At 47.9% G+C, this 24,913-nt stretch overlaps 2 protein-coding genes across 6 annotated transcripts in view; both read left to right on the plus strand.

Moving 5' to 3' along the window:
- Nucleotides 1–8,380, plus strand: part of Cars1 (cysteinyl-tRNA synthetase 1) — a 59,845-nt gene extending 51,465 nt beyond the window's left edge. For 3 of the 4 annotated variants that reach the window (XM_052762987.1, XM_052762986.1, XM_052762988.1), the window contains 5 exons: nucleotides 2,174–2,254; nucleotides 3,295–3,362; nucleotides 6,461–6,520; nucleotides 6,955–7,038; nucleotides 8,081–8,380. In XM_052762987.1, the coding sequence (XP_052618947.1) occupies nucleotides 2,174–2,254; nucleotides 3,295–3,362; nucleotides 6,461–6,520; nucleotides 6,955–7,038; nucleotides 8,081–8,215 (428 nt within the window). In that variant the 3' untranslated portion in view covers nucleotides 8,216–8,380. Of the gene's footprint in view, nucleotides 1–2,171; nucleotides 2,255–3,294; nucleotides 3,363–6,460; nucleotides 6,521–6,954; nucleotides 7,039–8,080 lie in introns of those variants that run through there. The other variant, XR_008223179.1, reaches the window with a different exon arrangement.
- An 8,090-nt stretch (nucleotides 8,381–16,470) lies between these two features.
- The window catches only part of Nap1l4 (nucleosome assembly protein 1 like 4), a 36,068-nt gene continuing 27,625 nt past the window's right edge, over nucleotides 16,471–24,913 (plus strand). For both annotated transcript variants that reach the window (XM_052761959.1, XM_052761958.1), the window contains exon 1: nucleotides 16,471–16,563. The gene's annotated coding sequence lies outside the window, so the exon portion shown is untranslated. The remainder of the gene's footprint in view (nucleotides 16,564–24,913) is intronic.

The raw sequence follows: 24,913 nt of genomic DNA on the forward strand, positions 1-24,913 counted from the left end.
TCAGTGGCTGGCTGGCTCCTGTCTACAGATCTCACTTTCTTTTTGCTTCTTACTCAATAGTAGTTGTGAATGGTGCTTGCTGCTAAGGACAGCACGCCAGACACTCACTGGAAATGGATTTCAGTTTTTCTAGGCTTGCCCATGGGAGTGGGAATGTGAGGCGCCTGGGTTCCTGACGGCAAGTACTACGGACATGCCAGCTTCTTCGTGAGGGCCGGGCTGTGCCATGCTCCTGAGCATCAGCACAGGTTCTGGTTTCCTACCTTCTACTTTCTGGATTGATCTCTAGCTCTACCTTTCTCTCTAGTTCTACCTCTCTCTCCTCTTCCACTTAAAGAATATGTGTGTGCCTTTCCACATATTTCCACTTATGCCTTTCCACATGTGTGTATGGAGGCCAGAGGTCAAGTTTCAGTGTTGTTCCTCAGGAGCCTTCCACCTTATGAGACAGATTCTCTCACTGGGACCTGGAGTTACTGATTCCGCATGGCTGACTGGCCAGCAAGCACCAGGGACCTGTTTCCATCTCTCATGTGCTGGGATTGTAAGCTCACAGCATCATGCCTGGCTCTTTCCATGGGTGCTGGGATTCGAATATGGGTCTCCATGTTTGTGTAGCAAGTACTTTCTTTCCACTGAGCTGTTGCTTCCTAGCCTGTCTGTCATTTTTTTATTTTTATTTATTTACTTACATGTTTTGGTGGTGGTGAAGCTAGCTAAGGCCAACTTGGAAGGGAGCCCACACACTGCAGATGTTTGCATTTCTAAGCAGAGTTTGCCTCTTAAGGAGATCCTGTAAACAGGACTCACAGCCTGATTGACCCATGCAGTCTTATTTCACATGCCCTGCCTTGCTGTGAGCTTGTGGCCATAGAGGGACTTACCTGACCCTCTTGGGTACATTTTCTTCAGGGAAAAGCAGGTCTGTTGTGGCCAGGAGACCATCTAGGATGATAAGAGACCTTTAGGACTCTTGGTTCGTAAGTGCAAGGGGATTTGGAATCTCAGCGTGAGCAGATAGGAAATCTGTGTTGTGTCTGCTGTGAACCATAGTGCTTGCCTTAAAAAAAAAAAGCCCAGTCCCTTCCTTGAGTGCTTGGCCTTCCAGGGTCTGTCCTTTTACCCACCACAGGTGATGCATCTGGTCATTGAAAGTCCTAGCACCAGCAGAGAAACTGACTCAGGGGTTAGGAATGTTTATGCCCTCAGTGGCCACATCCACAGTCCTTTAATTCTCACCTGCTCTGTCTGTTCAGCTTCTCTGTCTCCTGCTCTTTGGCTCTCAGTCTTTCCTGTGTGTTCTGGCTGAGCCTTGAGGCAGCTACATCTTGTAGTGACTGAGCCAGGTCTGACCAGGCTCATCAAGCTCCCTGCTGAACCAGATCCAGTGTCATCCCTGAGGTTGTGTGTGGGTCCCTTTGCCTAGCTGTGGCCCCTCCATATCTGCACCTGGTGATCAGAATTGACTAACATCTCTACATGAGACAGGCAGCAGTTGGAGGGCCACCCCATTCTCCAGACCCAGCCTAAACCATGAATACCCTTCACTCCAACTACATTCTGATTTGGAAGGGCATTTAGAGCTGTGGGGAGCTGGGTCTTCTCAAAAACCTAAGGAGCGCTTAGCCCTTAGACACATGCACAAAACTGCTGAGGTGACAGTGTCAGGGGAAGGAAGAGCACTTCAGGACATCAGGATGACTCAGAGCAGAGACCTTGAATAGATGTAGCATTGGCCTGCAGACATGCATGAGGGGACATGGCCTCAGTGCTGAGTCAGGCTGGTGATGACCAGGGCTTCGAATGTTATGGAGCCTTGTCATTGTGGGACAAAGTTTGGCCATACCGGGCTCAAGGCAGTCTGACTACTCCCTGCTCAGCATCTCTGGGAGCAGTCCACAGAGTGTTTTAAGACAGGCTCCCAGCACTAGGCTGCAGTGCTAGAACAGCTGATTTGTCTTCATTGGACCCTGTGGATTCACCAGGACGGAGGCTGTGGGTCTGTGCTCTATCCTGGACTTACATGGTGGTGGTGGCATGGGTAGTCTCCTGGCTTTCCTATCTTCTCTCCAAATCTGGCAGCCAGTACCCACTTGCCAGCACTGGAGGAAGCACGGTTTTGGGGGGCCTAGGCCTTCTATAGTCTAAGGGAGCTGCTCTTTCTTGCCTACAGTCCTTGAGGTTCTGCAGCTCAGTGATGCCCTCCGGGATGACATCCTGCCTGAGCTCGGGGTGCGGTTTGAAGACCACGAAGGTGGGTGATTCCTTGAGCTGCTCCCTATGGACAGGGCAAGTAGTTGGGTATAGGTAGGTGGTGAGAAGGATGCTGGGAGGCGGGGTGGCACAGCAGTAATCTAGGGGCCCAAGGGCACTGGTACTTTCATGTGTGGTTGAAGAAGCCCAAGCAAAGTAGGTGTCTTCTCAGATGTGCCCTACCCTTCACCCCATCTCATCCAAGATGAGTAGCTCATTGCTCGTTATGGTGATGTGTTCATTTCCACAAGGGAACTGGGCAGCCATTGCTGGTTTTCTACCTGCAGCCTTCCCTCACACTTGTAGGGAGACAAACTGCATGTACCCCAGTCTCACTGTGTGCTTTCTGACTTTGTGGAGCCTTTGGCTACACAGAAATTTTTTTTTAATTCCTCCTTTTTAATATTCAAAGAGTCATACAGGACAAACATAGTGCTTGTCCAGGCTACCTGTGCTCGTCTGAAGGTGACTGACAGCTGTGGCTGATTTGAGCACTCAGCTCCTTACTTCCAAGGGTTTGCTCAGCATACCAAAGGATCTTTTTTCTTGATAAGAAGGAAGAAGATGGCAGAAAGTGCACTGTTCTTAATATTGTTTTTCTGAGACAGCGTCTTACTATGTAGCCCAGGCTAGGCTTGATTTTGTGACAGTCCTCTTGCCTCAGTCTCCCTAGTGCTGGAATTAATTGCAAGTGTGAGCCACAACACCTGCTAAAACGATGGGTTGAATTGGATGAGTTCAGACAGGCAAGGCTTTCCCATTTTACTGTGGTTTTGTGTTTTTGCAACACTGGTATGGAATCCCTGGGTCACGAACAGTGCTAGGCAGGCATTCTACCCTGATCTGCAACCCAGCCCTGCTTTGTTTGCTTTTTACCAGTTTTCTTCACCTGCCATTGATTTTTGCCTGTGTGAGCCAGAAAGCAGAGTCCCAGATCCCCATGCAGGAGTGGTGTTGGGGCCTTGGCTAACAGGCTCAGAGGTCGAGCCTGGCAGGCGGGCAGGTCACAGTCCCTGTGTCTCACTGACTGTCTGCTTTCAGGACTGCCAACAGTGGTGAAGCTGGTAGACAAAGACACCTTACTGAAAGAGAAGGAAGAGAAGAAAAGGGTTAGTAAAGTCAAAATGATGGAGCTTGAGTTTGCTGAAAATGAAAACACTGTAACATTGTTTGATTTTTATGTTGCTTTAAGAATGGATGTTTGTGCTTTGGTTAAAATTCTGATCCTTTACCATCTTACAAAGACTCCAATTTGCAGTAAGGCTCGTTAAGGAAGGGAATGGCTCAGTTGCCTTTAGCCTACTGGCTATAGATGGGTTAGGACTTCTGTTGGTATTTTCTGTGTCGAACACACAGATTGCAAGCCCAGCGCCACTTTGAGATCTTTGGCAGCAGTTAACTCTGCAGCTCACACATGATTGAGCCTGTATGATAATGAGTATTCAGAGACGAGCAATGCCTGGGGTCGCTCACCAACCTAAGACAGAGCGCCTGTGTGGCCTGGACAGGCGTCTCCATGACAGGTAAGGTGACCTGCTGACGTCCCACACAACCTAAGTCAGAAGCTCATTTTTTAGTTAAAGGGGGAACCTGTAGGTCCCTGGCCCCCGTTTTGGGTAACTGTTGCCTTGCTTGCTGACCTTGACCTTGATATCCTCCCTATGCTAATTCCCTGCCGGGTTCCACCCTCCTGAATGCTTAAGGGAAGTTCCTTGTCTGTGTATCCTGCATAATGGGCATTAACAGCTTAGATGCAAGGCTGTAGAACATCAGGCGAACTTCTGCCCTACAGGGTTCTCCCATTGTACTGTAAGCCTGTATTTAAGACCTCCTCCCTCCTTCAATAAACAACATTCAGCATTAAAAAAAAAAAAAATTCTGATCCTTGGGGGCATGGTGACACACCCCTTTAATCCCAGCACTGAGAAGTCAGAGGCAAGCAAATCTCTTGAGTTTAAGGCCAGCCTGGTCTACAGAACAAGTTCTAGGATAGCCAGGGCTGCACAGAGAAACCTTGCTTCAAAAAGTAAAACAAACAAACAAAACATTCTGATCCTTATAAATATCATGAAGAAAAGTTAACTGGGTAAGTAACTACTTCAGAAAAGGGCACCTTTGGCTGTGTGTGATGGTACATTCCTTTAATGCCAGCACTACTTGGATGCAGAGGCAGGTATATCTCTGTGAATTTGAGACCAGTCCATAGTTCATTCCAGGCTAGCCAAGGTTACATAGTGTGACCTGTCTCAACAAAATATAAAGGGGGGCAGTGATGGAGTTAGCCATGTATTCTATTGTGTTTTGTTGAAACAGGGTTTCATGTAGCACAAGCTCAGGATTTAGCCAAGGCTGGCCTTGAACCCCTGATCCTCCTGCCTTCTCCTCCCATGGCAGCTAGTATTGCTCGGCTCCTGCTTTCTCTGAGTTTACGTGTCAACCCTTCAAAAGCAAAAGCCTATTTCTATTCGTGTATGCATATGTGTGAGTGTCTGCCACAGGTGTACAGGTACCTGTAGAGGCCAGAAATGGGTGCTAGGAATCATACTTGTGTAGCATGAATCTTAAAAGTTCTTATTAATAAAATCAAACCTGAGGCCAGTTATTGGGGTGAATGCTGGTAGATCAGAGAGACAGAACAAGCCGCAGCTATCTCACCTTGCCGGATCCTCAGCTGGTCCTATTTCCTCAGACTGGAGGCCTCTGAGTCCTCATCCAGAATGGGTCTCAGCTGAATTGCTGCTCAAAAGCCTGAATGCTTAACCAGCCAAATGCTTAACCAGTCAAAATGCTTCTAGTTTCTGGTCCTCACGCCTTATAAACCTTTCTGCTTTCTACCACCACTCCTTGGGATTAAAGGCTTGCTTTCTGGGATTAAAGGCGTGAGTCACCATGCCTGGCTGTTTCCAATGTGACCTTGAACTCACAAAGATCCAGAGGGATTTTTGTCTCTGGAATGCTAGGATTAAAGGTGTGAGTGCCACCATTTTCTAGCCTTTGTAATTAGTGGCTGTCTGTTCTCTGACCCCAGATAAGTTTACTAGGGTGCACAATATTTTGGGGAACACAATACCACCACATACTTGGGTCTTCTGGAAGAACAGCAAGTGCTGCTCATTGCCACTGCTGAGCCATCTTCCATCCCCATCCCTTTATGTCCAAGTCTGTGTGAGTGTATGCTGCATATTTATGGGTGCCCATGGAAGCCAGAAGAAAGTGTCAGATCCCAATGAAGCTAGAGTTACAGGTGGTCGTGGCCTGCCTAAAAAGGGTGCTAGGAACAAAACTCTGGTCATTTGCAAGAGCAGCAAGTGAGTTGACTCTACAGGCCCCTGTCCTCTTCCTGAAGAACTTGAGTGCCCACTTGGTCTTGGAGACCTTGATCTCCTGCAGGACATGAAGTCACACACCTGAATCATAGCCTGCATGAACTTGGTGTGTTAGGTGAGGTGCTACTTATGCCTCGACTTGCTGGAGTTCTTTGTCACCTTGTTGAGGCCCATGGCTATGGAACAGGGTGGAGTCATGGCTACTGCCCTTCAGTGGCAGCATGACAGGAAGGACGGTACTGCGTAGAATAAGTGACCTGTTGTTAAAAGGGGTCCCTCAGCTAAAGGGAAGGGCATCACTTAGGAAGTGTGTGTGTGCTACTTGGCTCTCACCTGGTGCCAAGTGTCCTGGGTGCTGTCATGTGTCGTGCTCATTCTGTCTGCCTGTCCTCCAAGTGTCCCTCTCCCTGTCCCCATTGTCAGTGATGGGGATGGCCCCTGCGTGTAAGGACTTGGGTGTCAAATGGGAGAAAGAATAGAAACGTGTTGTTATAGTAAGTGTAGTGATACACGTCTATAACCTCTGTACCCAGGAGCTGAGCCAGTGGGAATACCATGAGTTGCAGACTAACCTGAGCTATACAGCAAGACACTTTCAAAAAAAAAAAAGGCTCACTGTCCTAACTCTGGATGCAGTGAGTGGGCACCTGGAGTTATTATGCTCCGTGGGCCAGTCACAGGCAGGCACCATGTTGGGTGTGCACCAGCTTAGAGAGCAGGCTCGGGGCAGCTCTCTCAGGGATCTCTGAGAAAGGGGCAGAGTTGATAGTTGGGTGGCTGAGGGCTGAGGCTCAGGGTCAGGGAGAAGCACCACGGGTAGGGCCTGGCAGGACAGCAGGGTGGGCTCAAGAACATGTCTCAGGTGTGTGCTGCTTCCCCAGGCTGAAGACGAGAAGAGGAGCAAGAAAGAGGAGGCGGCCAGGAGAAAACAGGAGCAAGAAGTAACTATTTCGCTTGTTTGTTGGGGGTGTAGGGTTTCCTGGGCAAAAATCACACTTACCCCTGCTGCTCAGTTCTCTGTGCCTTCTTTGGGCTTGGACCAGGCACCCTGAGGAGCCTCCCAGAGGGATCTGGCCTCTGCCTCCACCCCTCAGATGGTGTCCTGGCATCAGCAAAGGAACATTGCCCTAGGTGGGTCCCCAGGGCCAGCAGCTCCACGGTCCTGCCATCTGAGGACTGCTGCAGCCCCTCAGGCCTCTGGATGCTTAGGTGGTCTTTCTGCTCCCTGCTTGTGGCTCCCCTCCCAGTCTTTCTGCTGGGTTTATGTTGAGTTTAAGAGCTTGGAAGCCATGTGGTGGAGGCGGTAGAGTGGGCGGCACAGTGGTGGCAGGCCTGTGTGACACGTGTGTTTGTGTGTGTGTATTGTGTGTTCCAGGCAGCAAAGCTGGCCAAGATGAAGACTCCTCCCAGTGAGATGTTCCTGTCAGAAACCAACAAGTATTCCAAGTTTGATGAAAATGTAAGACAACCCCTCACTCTTCAGACTTTGGTAGCCTACATCCTCCAAGCTGGAGTCCTGGGACTTTCAGCCTTGGCTAGTGGGTCTCCTGTTTGGAGAAGGCTGTCGGGGCAGCTGGGACAATGCTGCTCCTGTCAGGGCAAAGGCTGAGCTAGCCTGTCTCTGCCAGTGATATGGTGAGCTCTGGCCCCTGGCACTGGAATATGGCCCCAGGTCCAGTTTAAGGTGACAGGTTCTGTGGGGACCCTCCTAACTGCCCAGAGTGCAAATTTATAACACTGCCTCCTCCCTGGAGGTGTCTTGGTGTCCCTTAGGCGTCTCCTTGAAGGCTCTTGGATTCATCACTACATAACTCTCCCTGGCCACCTCTCAGCTGAGAAGTTATAGGCCCTCATGGTACTTTGCTCCTCACCCTAAGGAGAGTGCTCCAGACTTCTGTCACTTTCTCTAGTCTCATCTGCTAGAATCCCACTGCCAGATGGGCACACTGGACTGAGGGTGGTGACCAGACAGCCACACAGAGGTGTAGTGACACATACTTGTGATCCCAGCACTTTGGAGATGGAGGCAGGAGGATCTCGAGTTTGAAGCTAACCCCTAGCTTTTTCTTTCTTTTCTTTCTTTCTTTCCTTTCTTTCTTTTTTTTTCTTTCTTTCTTTCTTTCTTTCTTTCTTTCTTTCTTTCTTTCTTTCTTTTTTGTTTTGTTTTTGTTTTTGTTTTGATTTTTTTGAGACAGAGTTTCTCTGTGTAGTTTTGTTGCCTGTCCTGGATCTTGCTCTGTAGACCAGGCTGGCCTCAAACTCACAGAGATCCACCTGTCTCTGCCTCCCGAGTGCTGGGATTAAAGGCATGTGCCACCGCTGCACAGCCAGTCTCGATCTTGAGATTTGTCCCCTGTCTCAGAAACACACTAGATAAACAAGGACGTGGATGCTGACCCTTAGTCTAAATACAGCCAAGTCAAGGAGAGAGGTGTTTTCTTTCAGCAGGGATGAGGCCTGAAAGGAGAAGGGAACTGATGGCATCTGTGTGGTCCTTGCAGGGGCTGCCTACCCATGACACTGAAGGCAAAGAGCTGAGCAAGGGGCAGGCCAAGAAACTGAAGAAGCTCTTTGAAGCCCAGGAGAAACTGTACAAGGAATATCTGCAGATGTTGCAGAACGGAAGCCTCCAGTGATGCCACAGCAGCCTGGGAGGGCTGTACCTGCCAGCCTGGCCACCATAGACTGAGGCCACACCCACTCAGGCCCCATACCCTGGTCATGTTTACAGCTGTTCTCACACCTGAATCAGGAGAGTAGCAGCTCTGGGACACTGATAATAAATTCTTCTGAATGGTGAAGCCTGTTCTGCCCTCTCAGCACTTGGAGAGCTGGCCTATGGGTGCCTGGTCAGCAGCTTACAACTTAGGCCACCTAGTCAATTGAGCCCCTTCAGCCAGCCTGCCCGAGGAATTTCCCTCACATTGGCGAGCTGGGCTAATCTCTGCTGTGTTGGCACATTTGGTGGTATTGGAGTAGGAAAAAGGCCGAATCAGCCCAACAGATCCCCCTGAGCCTCAGACAAAGGCTGTTCAGTTGGCTCTCTGGCTCCGATGAACACACACTGCGGGTTTCCCAGAGCAACTGGCAGGGTGGCAGCAGGACAGTTGCCCTGTGGGGTGGGGCGCTGGCAAGCCGCCGGGGACTACTGTTAGGACAGCAAGCCCAGATCAGCACCACTGGCTTGTGAGATAAGGGGTCTTCAGGGCCCTTCAAGTGTGTTTCCTTCCGGCCTGCTCCCATCTGGTTGCTCGATGCTGCTGCTGCTGCTGCTAAGAATCAGCACCCATGCTGAATGTGTCTGGCCTTCTCTGGTGATAAAAAAGGGTATGGGCAGCAGCCAGAACCTGCCTGGCACCTGTAAAGGCCAGCTCCAGAGACACCAGGGGCAGGTGTGGATTCCAGATGCCACAGAGCCCATGTGGCAGGTATGCTGCCCCTTTGTCCTTGTGACAGACTTCGTTAAGAACTGTCCTGGAGACACCTGTACCAGCTGGGGGTACCATAGGCATGTGTTGTGGAGTGTAGTAGTGTGAGACTGCAGGAGGCCATACAAGGTCTCTCAGATAGTCATAATCAGATGGGATCATCTGAGGTGTGCACTTGGGTGCCTTGTATCTCTGTGGTCTTTCTTGAGGCTTCAGAGTTACTGCATCTCCCACCTGGAAGCTGTGGTTCCACAGGCGGCTGCCCTGAGAGAGAAGGCACTGGATGGCTTTTTAGGATGGTGCCTCACAGGTCAGCATAGTCCCTCCTTGGGCTCTGTTTAGAAGCCCATTTTTACCCATTGTCCCAAGTTTACCCATTGTCACCATGAGGAGAGAAGACAAGTTCCCAGAGAGGGTGAGGGCTGGAAAGACCACAAAGTGTCAGTCAGCGTCGAAGAAGAGCTTCACTGTGTATCTCAGCTGCAGTAGTACTACTATGCTGAGCTATAGCAGTTTGGCTGTTGGCATCTACAAGTATCGCACACACAGGCAAGACCACTGAGCTACACCCCAGCTATAATTGGAAGCAAATGGAATGTCGGTGGCAGGAGCCAAGAGTCTCATGTAAGAGTACAACCCAAGAAGGAAAGGACCAGCAATGCATTGTGAATTGGACAGCAGGATGGAGGCACCAACACTGGGTCCCTCCAGGCAGCACAGATGGGCACGCTGGCAGAGTGGGGCAGCAGGGCAGCCTAGGCCTTACATGTTCTCCCTCCTACAGCAGTGGGCACAGTCATGAGAAGTGGTCTGCCCACAAAGGAACAAGGAACAGCCTAGTGACACGTAGCCGCCAGCTGGTTCTCAAGGGCGTTATGCTAAGGGAGAAAGTAGCAAATCTTCAAAGGTCCCACATGTCTGATTCCCAAGTGATAATTTCAAATCCAAGCTGCAGGGGCAGCAATGATAGGACAGCCCCGCCTGTGTGACATGCTGTAGAACTAACCACTCCCGCTGCCAATGTCTGCCTCTGGCATTGATCTCATGCTCTGGTCATGCAACATAGAATGTTTGGAAAGTGTCGGAGGCGGGGGTGGTAATACAACTGATATTGCTGGAAGAGGAGACAAACACCCATACATGCAGAGAAAGGGACACAGGAAGACACAGGTAGAGGCTTCCAGGGCGGGAGGGGGTGGTACCAGGCCCTGCCCCAACCCTGGTTCTACACAGCTGTGAGAATGTGTTTCTGGTACTGCAAGCTTCTGGCTTGTGATACTTCCTCACAGCAGCCACAGGAAGCAGACAGACAACCATTCGCCACCCCTGCTCTCTGTAGCAGGAAAACAGAAGCATGAACTAGCAGAGCTCAGAGGAAGTAATACAAAGGGCCAGCTAGTGTGTGGAAAAACGTTCAGTAGTGTAACTGAAGCTGGGGAAACTCAGTATTTCAAAGTACTTAGTAGGACTGGAGAGATGGCTCAGCAGTTAAGAGCATAGTTTGTCCCTCCAGAGGTCCTGGGTTAGTACCCAGCATCCACTTCAGGTGGCTCACAGCCTCCTGTAACTCCAGCTCCAGGGAATCCAGTGCCTTTGACCTCCATGGGCACCTGCACACAGGTGGGACACAGGCACACACATAGTTAAAAATATTCAAAACAGCTGGTAGACATGATCGTTAGTGTTGCCAGCACAAATGTCTGGAGTGACAGATATGTCAATCTAATCACTATACAGTGAACATGCATAGAAACTTCACTTTCCACCCTAACTCTGTAAAGTCACCGTGTCTGTTAAAAATGAAAACACTATAAAGAATATGCTCGAAACCAGGCATGGTGGCACACACCTTTAAGATTTCTGTAAGTTCCAGGCCACCAAGAGCTAAACAGTCTTCCTATAGGCACAGGAATTTGTCACCTAATTTTGTTCATTTGTTCGAAGACATTCTCACCCTGTAGCTCAAGCTGGCCTGGGACTCACCGTGCAGCCTCAGCTTGCCTGGAACTTGTGGCGATTCTCTCACCTTGGTCTCCTGGGTTATAGACTTTCGGGCATGAGCCACCATACCTAGCTTGTTACCCACTAACGGACCATTGCACCAGTGACAGTAAAGTGAGATTCCAGTCTAGCCTGATGAACCGGTGCATTCACCGGACTTACAGGAGCATGGGTCAAGAGTAACTGAAGAAGCAGGGGCAGTCCCCAAACAGCCACCATCCCTATCTCACTCCAGCATGGCTTCCCCATCAATACATTGATGGAGTTCTGCCCCCAACTTTAACTTCCACCCTCTGTAGAGGAGCATCTGCCAAGCTGTGCCGCTGAAACAAAATTACACATGGCTGGGAGGGAGGTGCAGGAGAAAGTGGTATCCCACGTGAGGGTTTAATGACCTTCTTGAACATATCTTATGAGGAAACATTAACAGGCTCAATCTTGAATCTCTTGCAGGAAGTCACAGCCACTCTGATGAAGATAGCAATGGCTGTACATCTTGTGGGGTCTAAAAGCTACTCTTCAGGGGGCTGAGTTTGTGGGGTACTTCAAGTTCCTGCTGGGAAATCCCAGGCCAGGCAGTCACATCAGAAGATGCCAGAGTACCCAGGCCCACTAGGTATCTACATGATACCCTGCTAGCCATGGTTACAGTCTGGCATCACCTTCACATCTAATCCCTGTCACATCAGTGGGACAGAGGCACCTGCCTCTGAGGATGCCTTCCTTTTGGGCTCCCCTTCACTGGGTAGGGACATGAGCCAGCCTGAGATAGTCCTAGGTCCAGTGTTGTGCCATGCTGCTGGCTGCTGGCTACTGTAGGGCCTTAGCGTCATCAGCTCCCAAATCCTTTCCTCCAAACACCCTGACACTTCTAGGGCTAAGGAGGTAGGGGCAGGGGACAGGTGTTGAGAGAGCTGCATCATCCAATGACTTGAGTGGAAGAAGCAACAGTGATGGCAGGAGTTCTGGCTGTAAGCAAAGGCTTCTCAGAGGACTTAAATGATGGGGGGGTGCGCTAAGGTGGGAGCATGTAGACAGACAGGACTTTGACATTATTCTCAACTTCCTTCCAAATTTCTAAGAGGCCTAGAGGGACAGCCAGGGTGTGGACAGCTCCAGATGCAGTCAGGTGAACTTCAGGTGATATCCAAGCCAGAAGTGAACCTATTAACTGGCCCTTTTAGTCACTCAAAGGGCTGTTAGAGATTAGGTGTGGTGGTGCAGGCTGTACAATCCCCAGCTACTTGGGAGGCTATGGCAAGAGGATCATGAGTTCAAGGCCAGATTGAGCAATTTAATGAGACCACCCAAAAATATAGCTCAATGGTTGAGTGCTTGCCTAGCATGTGCCAAGCCCTGGGTTTAACTGCTTTAGTGAAAACAGTTTTCAGAATTGGTCTTCAGTTCAGCATATAAATCCCACAGTTGCATTACTCCTGGCTGCCCCCAGCATTCACTTTCCTGAGCACAGGGACGGTGTGGGACTGAGTGTGGACAGGCTTTGGTGTGGACTGAGCCACTCTGAGGGGTAGGATTAAAGGGGTCTGCAGGGCCGCAGTTGCTGGCTCCTAGTACCTTGCCTGGTTGGATTTCTTCTCATTACTAATACATAGGTGGACAGGAACCTATGAGAACAGCTAATACTGGCCTCAAGCTGACAACTCACCTAGTGCTACTCCAAGCCCCCCCAAGTAGGCACATGGGGAAACAGAGGCACAGGTACTTGCCCAGGGTCACCAGCTAGTTACGAGTCTTACCCAGGAGTCCCTACCCTATAACCTCTGTCTGATAGCATCTTCACAGCCAGACATCACAACTTCCACAGCCCTGCTTTAACATCAAGTGAGATGCACAGGGGCGCCCATAGTTCTATTCAACACCCAATCCCTGGTGCCTATGCATGTGACATCTGGAAATGGTCCTATAGGACTAAATGAGTCACAATGAAATTGTGAGGGTGGGCCTAGGATTAGGACCTAAGGAGAGGCCATGTGCAGACAGCATCTGTGATACAGGGTTGCAAACACCAGCCAAGGAAGGTCTGGAGCCCCAGGAGCTGGAGGATGAAAGGAGGGAGGCCCCACACACCCCAAACCTTGGCTTCAGTACAGCATAGCTGCCACATATGCATTTCAGTCTTCTCTTTAAAGTTCATTCCTGGTTAGTAAGCCATCCATCTTGGACTGGTTGGTTATAGCAACTCAGGAAAGCATTCTCAAAGTCCTTATAAATGGGAGGATTTGGGGAGAATGTTGTCCACCTACTAGTCACCCACCACCATCAGATTTAGGAGCCAGTACCAGCTCCAACGGGGGCTCCACGACGTTGATGCCACCCACACTAACCCCAAGGTGGGATAGATACCATGACAGAAAGTAGACAGACTATTAGACTCTCAGATTTGAAAATGCTGGCATTCCTTTCTTCTATAGTTTCTTTTGTCTTTGCTTCTTTCCCTCTGCCTCTCCCAGGCTCACTCACCAAAGGCAAAGCCTGGTGGTGAAGGAAGAGGCAGGAGTGTCCCATGGATAGCAGAGCTTAACTGAGTGAGACACAGTCTAGATGCCACTGAGGTTTGTAACCAGCTATCATGGTCAGCATTGCCAATGCAAGAAACTGGAATCACCTAGGAGATTATAATTCCTGGTCCCAGGGATTGTATTCATTAGGATAAATGATGTGGAAAGACCCTTCTTAGTTCTGGGCAGGACCATTCCCTGGATGGAGGAATCCTGGACTGCATGAAAAGGAGAAAGTGGGCTGAGCACCAGCACTGCTTGGGACTCTAGACTTAATGTGACCAGCTGGTCCTGTCATCTTGACACCCCCACCGTGATGGACTGAGTGTACCTTGTACTGAGACTTAAACCCTTCTCCTTTAGCTTGTGTTTGACAGGTGAAAAACCAATTAAGACAGCAACCCCTGTTGTCATCTCCTCCATCGAGAGCCTTCAGGTGGTTTTAAACTTTTTCCTGTTATAACTAGTACAGAGCAGGAATCATTTGCTAAAAATATCAGACTGAAATTGTTTCCAAAGCAACCTTCACCCGATGAAAAAACTAATTTCTAAGAAATGAAGACCATTGTCCATCCCTGCCTGGGAACCTTATTTGCTAGCCAAATTGGATGTTTTTCTATAAACTGACATGGGGAGGCTGAGGCTGGTACCCAACTCCCTAGCACCCTTGTCAGCAGCAGTGGAGAGAGCCCAGTACTGCTGCCAGTAGCCTGATGCATTTCGTTCCTCCTTAGGGACCACTACTCAGGTAAAACTGGATCCTTGACAGCTGCAGAAAAGAATTTCAGGACAAGTCACAGCGAAGCAAAGTTAGCAAGAATATTAAACAGAAGAAATAGTTCCATCATGGGAGGCCTTACCCTTTCTGAGGAGTGGATTGGGGAAAGAGGTAGAAAGGAGGTAAGGGAGGGAATGGGAGGAGAGGAGGGAGGGGAAACTATGGTTGGTATGTAAAATAAATTTAAAAATTTAATCACAAAGGAAGTAGTTTACATTTTGGATTTAAGCACAGGCATTGAGCAAGAGAGACAGTCTTGGATGGAGGACAGTTCATATGTAAGACATGAGTGCAGGCTGCTGAAAGCCAGGCTTACCTACCTTAAGAGCAACTGTCGATGTAACCCTGTGGCTAAGTCAGATTGCTCAAAGAATGCAATTTACAGCAACAGTTAAAGATTAAGTTTAAGCCAGGAGGTGGTAGCACATGCCTTTATTCACAGCATGAGGCAGAGGCAAGTGGACCTCTGAGTTTGAGGTCAGCCTGGTCTACAGAGCAAGTTCCAGGACAGCTAGAACTACACAGAGAAACCATGTCTCAAAACAAACCAAAACAAAATAAAAGAAGAGATTACCTTAAAATTTTAGTAAAGTTAAAAATTAAGTAGTGCCATGTTTTAGATGCCTCCCCCCACCCCCCCCCACCCCCCGCGCCATGCCCATGCTTTGGGCTGTGTCTTTCTTCTGAGCACCTCTCTTAACTCAGTCTATGCTTTAGTCTATATTCATATGATCCAGGTATGATGGAGCATGCCTTTCTTTAATCCCAGTACCCAGGAGGCAGAAGCAGGCAGATCCCTGAGAATTCAAGGACAGCCAGGGCTACATAGTGAGACCTTGTCTCAAAAATAATAATGAAATATCATTATTAAACTTATTACCAGTTGTTGGTGGGCTGAGCATTTTATTCAAGGAATTGAAATAAAGCTACACACAGATCGCAAAGTAGCAAGGAAACTTTATACAAAACCTAAGTAATAGTAAAGATGGGAAATACTCTGTGATAGTGGGCCACAGAGTGAGAAAGTGCCCAAGGATATTGTCTCTTTTTTTTCTTTTTTAAGATTTAAAACATTTTATATGGCTGGGTGGTGGTGGCATACGCCTTTAATCCCAGCACTTGGGAGGCAGAGGCAGGTGGATCTCTGTGAGTTCAAGGCCAGCCTGGTCTATAGACAGAGCTCCAGGACAGGCACCAAAACTACAAAGAGAAACCCTGTCTCGAAACCTGCCCCCCCAAAAAAAATTTTTTATATGTGTATGTGTGAGTGGAGGCAGGGGGGCTCTTAGACTGCCAGGTGTAGTATTAGAAGAGGGGTGTATGCACAGCCCAAAGCAAATGGAGTTCCTAGCTGTCAAACTATTTTCTATTCTTGTCTACTCTAACCACTTTCCACTCATCCCACTCCCCAAGTAAAAACATATGAGCTTATTTACTTTTCTTAATTTTGTAAACGAAACTTTATGTTGTACATAGTTTCAATTTCAGGATGGGAGGGAATAAAGTAAAATCCAGCGCTGTAAACCTTCTAGACTTTAGCAGCCACACTTCATTTTGTGTTTTATTTTTGAGACGTCCTATGAAGCTTAGGCTGGCGCTAAACTTGCTACGTAGTTGAAAGTGGCAAATAGCTCATCCTCTCACCTTACACGCCCCACCACATTCAGATTTGTTTTCAACGACCCTGTTTGTAGACGTTAGGAAAACACACAACTTCAGGCAATTTATTTTTTATCAGGTGTGTGGGAGTTTTCTAACTATCAGCTGGGTAGCCCCAGGTCAGGCACACACCGTAGACTGAGGGCCCGAAAGCCTTGGGAAGTAGGCAATGCTTTCCCCGGGCCACGGGCGGCAGGTAACGTGGGGAACACACTGTCAACTGACCCAGGACGCAAGCCTTAGAAATTGCAGCAGGGTCAAGAGACAAGAAAGCCCGAAGTCCTCCACAAGCCCCAGCAGCCCCTTTAAAAAGGCGCGGAACTGCGCGTGCGCCGGAACACACGTCACGACTCTATTTACATATAGCTCGCGGGCTTGAGCGTGGCGCCGTGCCCCCTCAACGGCTTTTGATTGGATGCCGCCTCTACCAGCGCCTAGGTGCAGTTGACAGGCAGCTCTATTGCCAATTCACAGCCCGTTTTGTTCGGAGAGGGCGGAGCCTGGCGACGTGGCCAGTGGCAGGTGGTTTTGTTGGCGGCCACGGCGGCGTAGCCCCGGAGCGAGCTTTACACGGGCGCCAGTGCCGCAGGAGGCGCGAGGTGCGGTCCCGGCGGGTAACGGCGCGGCGGGCGGCTGGACAGGGGCCGGGGCGGCAGAGGCGGGGGGTGGGGGGCGCGGGCGGGCCGACGTGCCATGGCGGCTAGCAGAGGCGGGCGGTGGCCCCATCAGCCGTCCGGGTGGCGGGTGGCGGCGGATGGCGGGCCCGTCCCTCCTCTGCGCCGCCCCGCCCCCGGCTGAAGGTCAGCGCGCTTTGTTCCCGCCGCCCGAGAGCGCACGCGAAGCCGCGCAGGCGGTTCCCTGAGGGGACCAGGCCTTCCCAGCGAGGTGGGCCTGGGTACGCCTTGTCTTGAAACCGCTCCTGGGAAGGAAGGGGTTTATGGCGTTCGCGCGGCCGGGCCGCCGCCTCGCCCTTCCGGGCTTTGCATGGTCTTCGCACAGCTCCCCGGTCCGACTCTCCTAGCCTGAGGTGGAGGCGTAGCCAACTTTGTGACACACTGAACCTTCCGACCCGTGGGCCCCTAAAGGGTGCAGGGACGCCAGCAGTACCCCTGCTACCCAGGGTACCATTGGGGCAGTCGGCCTGCGCTTCCTCCACCCAACTCTGCTTGGCTTTGCTGCCTCGGAGGAATCCCTGCGGTAGCATGCTGCATGTGCGCCACTCAACAGGCGTACAAATTCCCCGGCAAAAAGGCCCAAGTTGAAGTTCTTGGTCCTAAAAGTTACATGCTTTTAAGTTAGTGCCGCCTTCCTGTCATAGTAGCTGCCTCCTCTCGGTGACTAATCTCTGCTTACTACACACTAGGGGCTCCTTAAAGCTCGTGTCTTAACTCTGTTCATAATAGTGTGTGCTCTAGGTGCAACAGGCTGAGTATGCCTTTACACGAAACGCCTGGGTTTAGAAGCCGTTTAGTTTATGGAATATTTGTAGGTTTGGCAGATTAGCGTTCCTAATCTGGAAATCCAAAATCTGGCATAAAGCTCTGAAAGAAATGGGGTTTGGAGTGTTCTGAATTTTTGGCATAGGAGTGTTTGGCTTGTATTGCAAATTAAAGCCCTGTTAGGTTAAGTGTGGTGGTTCTGTTATGATGGTAGCTTGAATTTAAACTCAAGTAGACTTGATCTGGCTCAGTTGCTGTTGAAATAAACACTGCAGATGAACGGTGAGATTCAGAGAAAAGAGGGCAGTGATAGGATTGGGATATAGTCCAGAATTAAAGAGGGATGGCTCATCTGTCAGGGACTGTTGGCATTTTAATGCCTTTGTCTAAAGTAGTTGCTGTCAAACTCAGGTGTGGCCTTTTTTTTCCTGGGTTGACCAATATTATTGGTTCACAATGTCCTAACATCTAAATGGTTAAATTCTGATGTGTTAGCTTTAAATCTTGAACTGTTTTTCAAATATATGGAATAACTGCTGAAAATGATAGCTGATTCTATCGTTTTCTGGATTATTAGCCTTGACCACCAAAATATTGGAAAAGATGTATATATTTTGAGATCTTCTCAGAAAGCATGGCCTTTATGGCTTGTGAGTTGGCTGTTTGGATTTGTGTAGAGAATAGAGTTTACCAGTGTGTAGTTGCAAGTATAGAGTTTACAAGTTAATACTTCTGCAGAGATGCAGTTCTTAGGGATGAGGTAGTTCACCACTTCAGTCTGACTTTGTGCTTGACTTTTAAAATGTTCCAACTAAGGTAGGTGTGGCAGTGCACATCTGTAGTCCCAGCTGCTCTGGAACTCAGACTTCAAAATCAGTCTTGGTAACACAGCAAGATCCTGGCTCAATTTTTTTTTTTCTCCACATTGCCCCTTAGTGAGAGCTAACTAAGAGAGTACTGACTCCCTGCTTGCTGTCTTCTCTTCATGCTGTGTATGGTTTGAGGCCTGTACAAAAGTTTGTGTTGTGTTTGTAAAAAAAAAAAAAAAAGCAGCTTGTAGAATACCTAAAAATTTTTGTTTTGGAAGAAAAAAAAAATCTGGGCAAGAGAATAATTTAGGGGCTGAGAGATGGCTCAGCAGTTAAGAACATTGGGTGATCTTGCAAAGGACCCAGGTTTGAGTCCCAGCACTCATAGGCTGGCTCCTAATGGTCTATAACTCCAATCCCGGAGATCCAATGTCCTCTTCTGGCCTCTGCAAGTGGTGCCAGACAAGCAGGGAAAACACCCATATGCATAAAATAAATTAAAATTTTAAGAAAGAGTAGTTTAGATCCCTGAAGGTCTAAGGGCTACTCTCTGTGTGGAGTAGGCAGGTGGGTGGGTGCTTTTACAGCTTGGATCTTGGCCCAGGTGACATGTTCTGAAAAAAGGCAGTGGTCATGAGCTGTTGGGGACCACTAACTGATGAGTACAAGCTTTTGTTTATTTAAAAGGAAATGTAAGTGGGTGTGCTGCCTTCTGTCTGTATTCCAGCACTTGGGAGGTAGCTCAAGGCCAGCCAGCACCACAGCAGTAAAGATGAAGTGCATTTCAGGCATTGAGAATTGAAGCTGATGTCATTTTGCTGCTTCTGCTGTAGTGGAGGAAGCTACTAGGGGAACCACAGGGACTTCCTCTTCTACCCCCCAGCCTTTGCATGGAACTACCTGTTAGTGGTAGCATGTGGAGGCTCCCTGAACTACACTTGGGGGACCTGTTATTGATCACAGACGGGGAGGCCTGTTTAGATGAGTAAATAGTGGAGTCTTGGATTGGACTTTTAGGCATTTCGAGGACATAATTGATGGTAGCATAGGTTTGCTTTCATTTAGCAGTCAGGTGTCCCCTGCCTTTGGTAGAGGAAGCTCGGCTGCTTTACTTTGGGTGAATTTGGAGTAACAGGAGGCACATTGTATTTTTGTAGTGTGAAGACTACAGAAGATGGCTTTGTGAACTTTACCTTTGATCCTGACTGCTTGCTGTGCAGTCTTAAATTCTTCCTACTGTGTTGTCGGGTGTGTCAGCTGTTACAACTGAGTGTGCTTCCAGTCTGTGTCCAGGAAACTCAGTCTAGTGAGATTGGCTGAGCTTTATGTACAAAGACTAATATATAATTTAAGTCACACTCAGTTACTTCAGAGTTGTAGGTATTGTAAGCAAGTGTGACTAAGGAAATGTCTTCATCCTGTGTCTTCCAGAATTGCCTAGGATAGGTCAAGGTGTGCAGAGGGTTCCTGTTTAGTACCATGGTACTTACAGGAAACAGCAGGGATTAATTGGGCAAGATTTCTGGCTACCTGTTTCTTGCCAAGTCCTTTGCTGAGCTCTGAACTCTGCATTGAGTCAGTGGACATGCTCTGCCCTCCTGGAATTTTCATCTGTCATTAGTGATAAACGCTGAGGAGAAATTTCAAAAGCAAACAGAAAAACAGTGATCTTCTAGCACTACCTAGCACCTTCAATTGCTTAAATCTAATTGCTTAAAAATATGAGCTAACTGGGGCTGGGGATTTAGCTCAGTGATAGAGCGCTTGCCTAGCAAGTGCAAGGCCCTGGGTTCGGTCCTCAGCTCGGTGTGTGTGTGTGTGTGTGTGTGAGAGAGAGAGAGAGAGAGAGAGAGAGAGAGAGAGCGCGAGAGCAAGAGCGAGAGAGAGCGCACTAACAAGATGGCTTAGCCGGCAAAGGTGCCTACTGCCAAGCCTGATGACCTGAATGTGTTCCCTGTACTCACATCACCATGATGTGAGAGAGAACCTACTCATGGAAGTTATCCTCTGACCTCCATGTGCATGGCACAATCCCCCACACACACAAAATAAATATGAATTGTAAAATGTTTTATTATTAGGGCTGGGGAGATGATTCAGTGGGTGAGAGCACTTGCTGCACAACATGACAACTTCAGTGTGGACCAAGCACCAATGTGGAAAGCCAGGTGTGGCCTAGCCTAAGACAAGCTTTAAGTTCATTAACACTCTTGTCTTGAGGAAATAAGGTGGAAAGTGGTAGTGCAGTCCTTTGACCTCCACACACGTGTGCACAGGGGCACAAAACAACACATACATACGCCAAAATAAAACATTGTCAAATAATAACCATGTTACATGTAGGGATTCTTTTTGGTGAGTTTTTGTTTTTCAGTTTTGCTTCAACAAATAGCACATTTATTGTGTCATAGTTCAGAGGTTAGAAGTATAGAGTCAAGGTATTGTCAGGGCCATGTAATCTTTCTTTCTTTTTTGTCTTTCTTTTTTTTTTTTTTTTTTTTGATTTTTCAGGACAGGGTTTCTCTGTAGCTTTGTGCCTTTCCTGGATCTCACTCTGTAGACCAGGCTGGCCTCGAGCTCACAAAATCCGCCTGCCTCTGCCTCCCAAGTGCTGGGATTAAAGGTGTGTGCCACCACCGCCCAGCTATGTTATCTTTCAAAACCTGCAGTAAGGGTTGATGACTGTAGACCCTCACCTACAGGTATATGACTTCAACATCTGCCTCTGTCAACACTTGGGGGGGGGGTCTCCTGTTTTTTTTATTGTTTGGTTTAAAGACAAGACCCTAGCTGGCCTGTCTGGACCTTGCTATGTAGCTGATGGTGAGTCACTATTCCATTTCTTTAGTGCTGGTCTCAAACCCAGGCCTGGTGCATGGCCTGGTTTTTTTTGAGACAGCCTGACTTCAATCTCATTCCCTCAGTGTCCTTGCAGGTGTGTCTGACTTCCTGTGGTTTGCTTTGTATTTTTCTGAGACAGGTTCTCCTGTCTCAGTTGAGGCTGGCCTTAATGTTCTGACTCTGTGGCTTCAGCCTCCAGTGTGCTGAGATAGAGATGAGCCACCATACCTGGTTTTAGTTAAATTTTATGATAAAGGCTAAAAGATAAAGTATGGTGATATTTTATTTGTGCTGAAATGTGATTTTATTTGTATGTTAATAAATAAATGTGCCTGGGGGTCAGAGCTAATAACAAGCCACTTAGCAGAAGTCTGGCAGTGGTAGCACACGCCCTTAATCCCGATCACATGACAGGTAGATAGATCTCTGTGTGTTCAAGGACACCACCAGCATGGATACACACACCTTTAATCTCAATACCAACCATAGAGACCTGGAGGTCTGTATAGACAGGCAGTGACGAGGAGGTCATGTGGTTGGGTTTATAACCAATGAGAAGGCAGAACAGAAAGTCAATAAAAAGACAGACACACAGGAAGTAGCTCTCTTTCTCAGGGGAAGGACGGCAGTGAGTGGTAGGTAAGAAGGCAGTCTTGGTCTCAGCTCTTAGCTACTGCTTTCTGACCTCTGGGTCTTTTAACTCTGCATTTGGCTCTGTGTTTCTTATTTAATAAGATCGTTACATCTACAATAAAGGAAGGCCATATATATTAGATAATAGACATTAAGCATAAATTAGTTTAAACGTAAAGACTACTGGTGTGTGTTTAGGATCAGATACACTTTACCTCTTTTAGTTAGGGGGCAGGAAACTACAGCAGTTTTGAGACAAGGTTTTATGTATCCCAGGCTGGCCTTGAACTCAAAGCAGTCTTCCTGGATCCCTTTTGTTGCTGTATTTTGGTTTTTTGAGACAGGGTTTCTCTGTGTAACTTTGCGTCTTTCCTGGAACTCACTCTGTAGACCCGGCTGGCCTCAAACGCACAGAGATCCACCTGGCTCTGCCTCCCGATTGCTGGGATTAAAGGCTGGTTCCCTTTTGTTTTTAACAACTCTGAAACTAAAAGGATAAATGAATGTTGACTAGTAGCCCTTTCCTTTCTTTTTTGGAAATGGACCTAGGCACTCTGCTTGCTGGGCAGTGATTTACTACCCAGCTGCATCTCCAGCCCAGTTAGCAAGACATTGTGTGCATGTGGGAATCTGAGTCAGTTCCCTAAGGGTTTAAGTGTTTGCATGTACTCTTAGCATACTGGGAGTAGTGATGGGCTGTGTCCAGTGTCGGCCTCACTTACTGGCCAGGGGAAATTGGGATGTCCTAGGGGCCTTTTCTGATTCCTTCTTTGAACAGGCCATTCCTTTCCTCCTTTGACATGGTCCTGAGTTGCTGCGAGTCAGTACTCATATAGGACCTGAGCACACAATCCTCAGCTTCGCTAGCTCATCCTGCCATTTCTGACTGAACCAAGTTACTGTGCTTTAGGGTTCCTTTATGTACATGCACATAACGTGCTTAAGTGCCAGATACAGAGGTCAGAGGACAACTTCTGGTGGTCTGTTCTATTGTATAGGGCCCAGTAATCAAACTCAGACCATCAGGCTTGATGGCAAGCATCTTTATCCACTGACCTATCTCCAGGCCAGTTTTGGCTAATAGTAATCATTTGCTTATCTTGTGTTAAGACTTTGAGGACCTTTGACTTTATGAAGACAGATAATATATAAAAATATATAAAAACAAATTTAAGAAGTGGCCAGTTTAAAGTTTGCTACGAAAGTTTTTCCTTTGAAAAGTTTTTGATGTTTGGAACAAAAAAAGGAAATGACTCTAATAGGGCTGTTGTGTTGTCCTGAAATAAAAAAGCAGCATGTTGGCCCTGGAAGTGAATCTAAACCTCTGTATTTTATTAACTTAGGATTCCTTGGTGTCTGTTATAATCTAACTTGATTGCTAGGTTTTTGATTTTTGGTTTTGTTTTGTTTTAAGACGGATACTTCTGTAACCCAGGCTGACCTCTAACTTGCCATATAGCCAGCATAACCATACCTTCCAAGTCCTGGAATTACAGGCATACATCATTATGTCTGGCTCTTGATGCCTTTTAAAAGTAGTTTGCCCGACAAGGCTTAGTACTTTGGCTTCATAAAACCAGCATTAAACCTATCATTCCAACCTTTAAAATAAAATGAATGTTTCTCTCTTACCTGTAAATTGATAACTCTTTATGACTTTCAGTGTTCGGTAAACACAATAATGGATGATGCTGAAACATGGCTAAGTGAACTGTAGCATGTACTGGCACTTTGCCTTGTCTCTGTGCAGGGGATAGAATGACAGGGCAAGATAGTCTATGTATGTGTCATAGAGGTGGGCAGGCCTGCTGTACCACTATGGTGAGGTAATTGACCTTCATAATTGCTTCAGGTAGGTATGACTTCTAGGTTATGGATGGCGAGACCTAGGTGCAGAGAAAGGCTGTATAACTGGGAAAGGATGGTGGGCAAGTTAAGAATAGCAAGGGGTGGGAAACCACATTTGACTAAGGTGTTCATGGAGACCATGAACCGAAAGTATATGGTAGAAAAGCTTTGGTCTTGGCCATCTGGGCAATTGTGTTTGCTGGCATTGAGAATGGTGAGCTTTGCAAGGTGGATAAAGGAATGTAGATCCTGTGGCCAGTGATTTTGGACTTCAAAGAAGATTCTAGGGTCTATGGAAGGTTCTTTGGAGGTGACAGAGGTGAAGCTGGGTGTGGGAAGTGCTGTAGACTTGGTCATCTGCAGTACTGTTGTTGCCTCTTTTTTTTTTCCTTTTGCTTCTATTAAATGACTGACTTTTAAAAAGGTAATAGCCGGGCAATAGTGGCGCATACTTTTAATCCCAGCACTCGGGAGGCAGAGGCAGGAGGATCTCTGGTCTACAGAGCAAGTTCCAGGATAGCCAGGGCTACACAGAGAAACCCTGTCTTGAAAAACCAAAAAGAAAATAGCTGTAGGGCTGTGGTGATCCCAGCATTTGGGAGGCAGAGGCAGGTGGATCTCTGAGTTCGAGGTCAGCCTGGTGTACAGAGGGAGTGTTCCCAGACAACCAAAAACCCTGTCTTGAAAAAAAAAGAGAGAGAGAGAGAGAGAACAGTCATGTGATATGTTTTTGTACATTTTTTCCCCCTCGAGACAGGGTTTCTCTGTGTAGCTTTGGAGCCTGTCCTGGATCTCAGTGTGTAGACCAGGCTGGCCTCGAATTCAGAGATCTACCTGACTCTGCCTCCCGAGTGCTGGGATTAAAGGTGTGCGCTACCACCGCCCGGCCTGTTTTTGTACATTTTAATTTTGAGTTTGAGACAGGGTTTCACTGAACCTCAATATGTAGACCATGATGTCAATCCTTGAATACTTGCCTATGCCTACCAAACCCTGGATTAAAGGTTTGGGCCATGTACACACAGTTTATTTTGAAGCAATAAAAACCTAATAGAAGATGGAACTGGGTTAACTGTAAAACAGTTGTACATCACTCTTGCTGGAACTGTTTTTCCTAAGTCTCCTGTTTTCCTAGCACCAGCCCAGCTTTCAGAAAGTCTCACTGTGTGCACTGGGCAAGCAAGTGTGAGGGGCTTTGTGTGGCCTCAGTTCATTACACCTTTAAAGAGGCCGCCTTGAGATCATGTGGAGTGTCTCACAGTGTTTTTAAGTGCAGATGACATAAAAGATAAGGGCAGATAGAATTAGCATTACTGTGTGTATCTGATGAGAGACAGTTTAAACAACAGTGAATGCTTTTGAATTGTTTGGGTTAGAGT

Source organism: Peromyscus californicus, unplaced genomic scaffold (assembly GCF_007827085.1).
Source record: "Peromyscus californicus insignis strain IS unplaced genomic scaffold, ASM782708v3 Scaffold_4__1_contigs__length_199733344, whole genome shotgun sequence".
NCBI classification, from domain to species: Eukaryota; Metazoa; Chordata; class Mammalia; order Rodentia; family Cricetidae; genus Peromyscus; species Peromyscus californicus.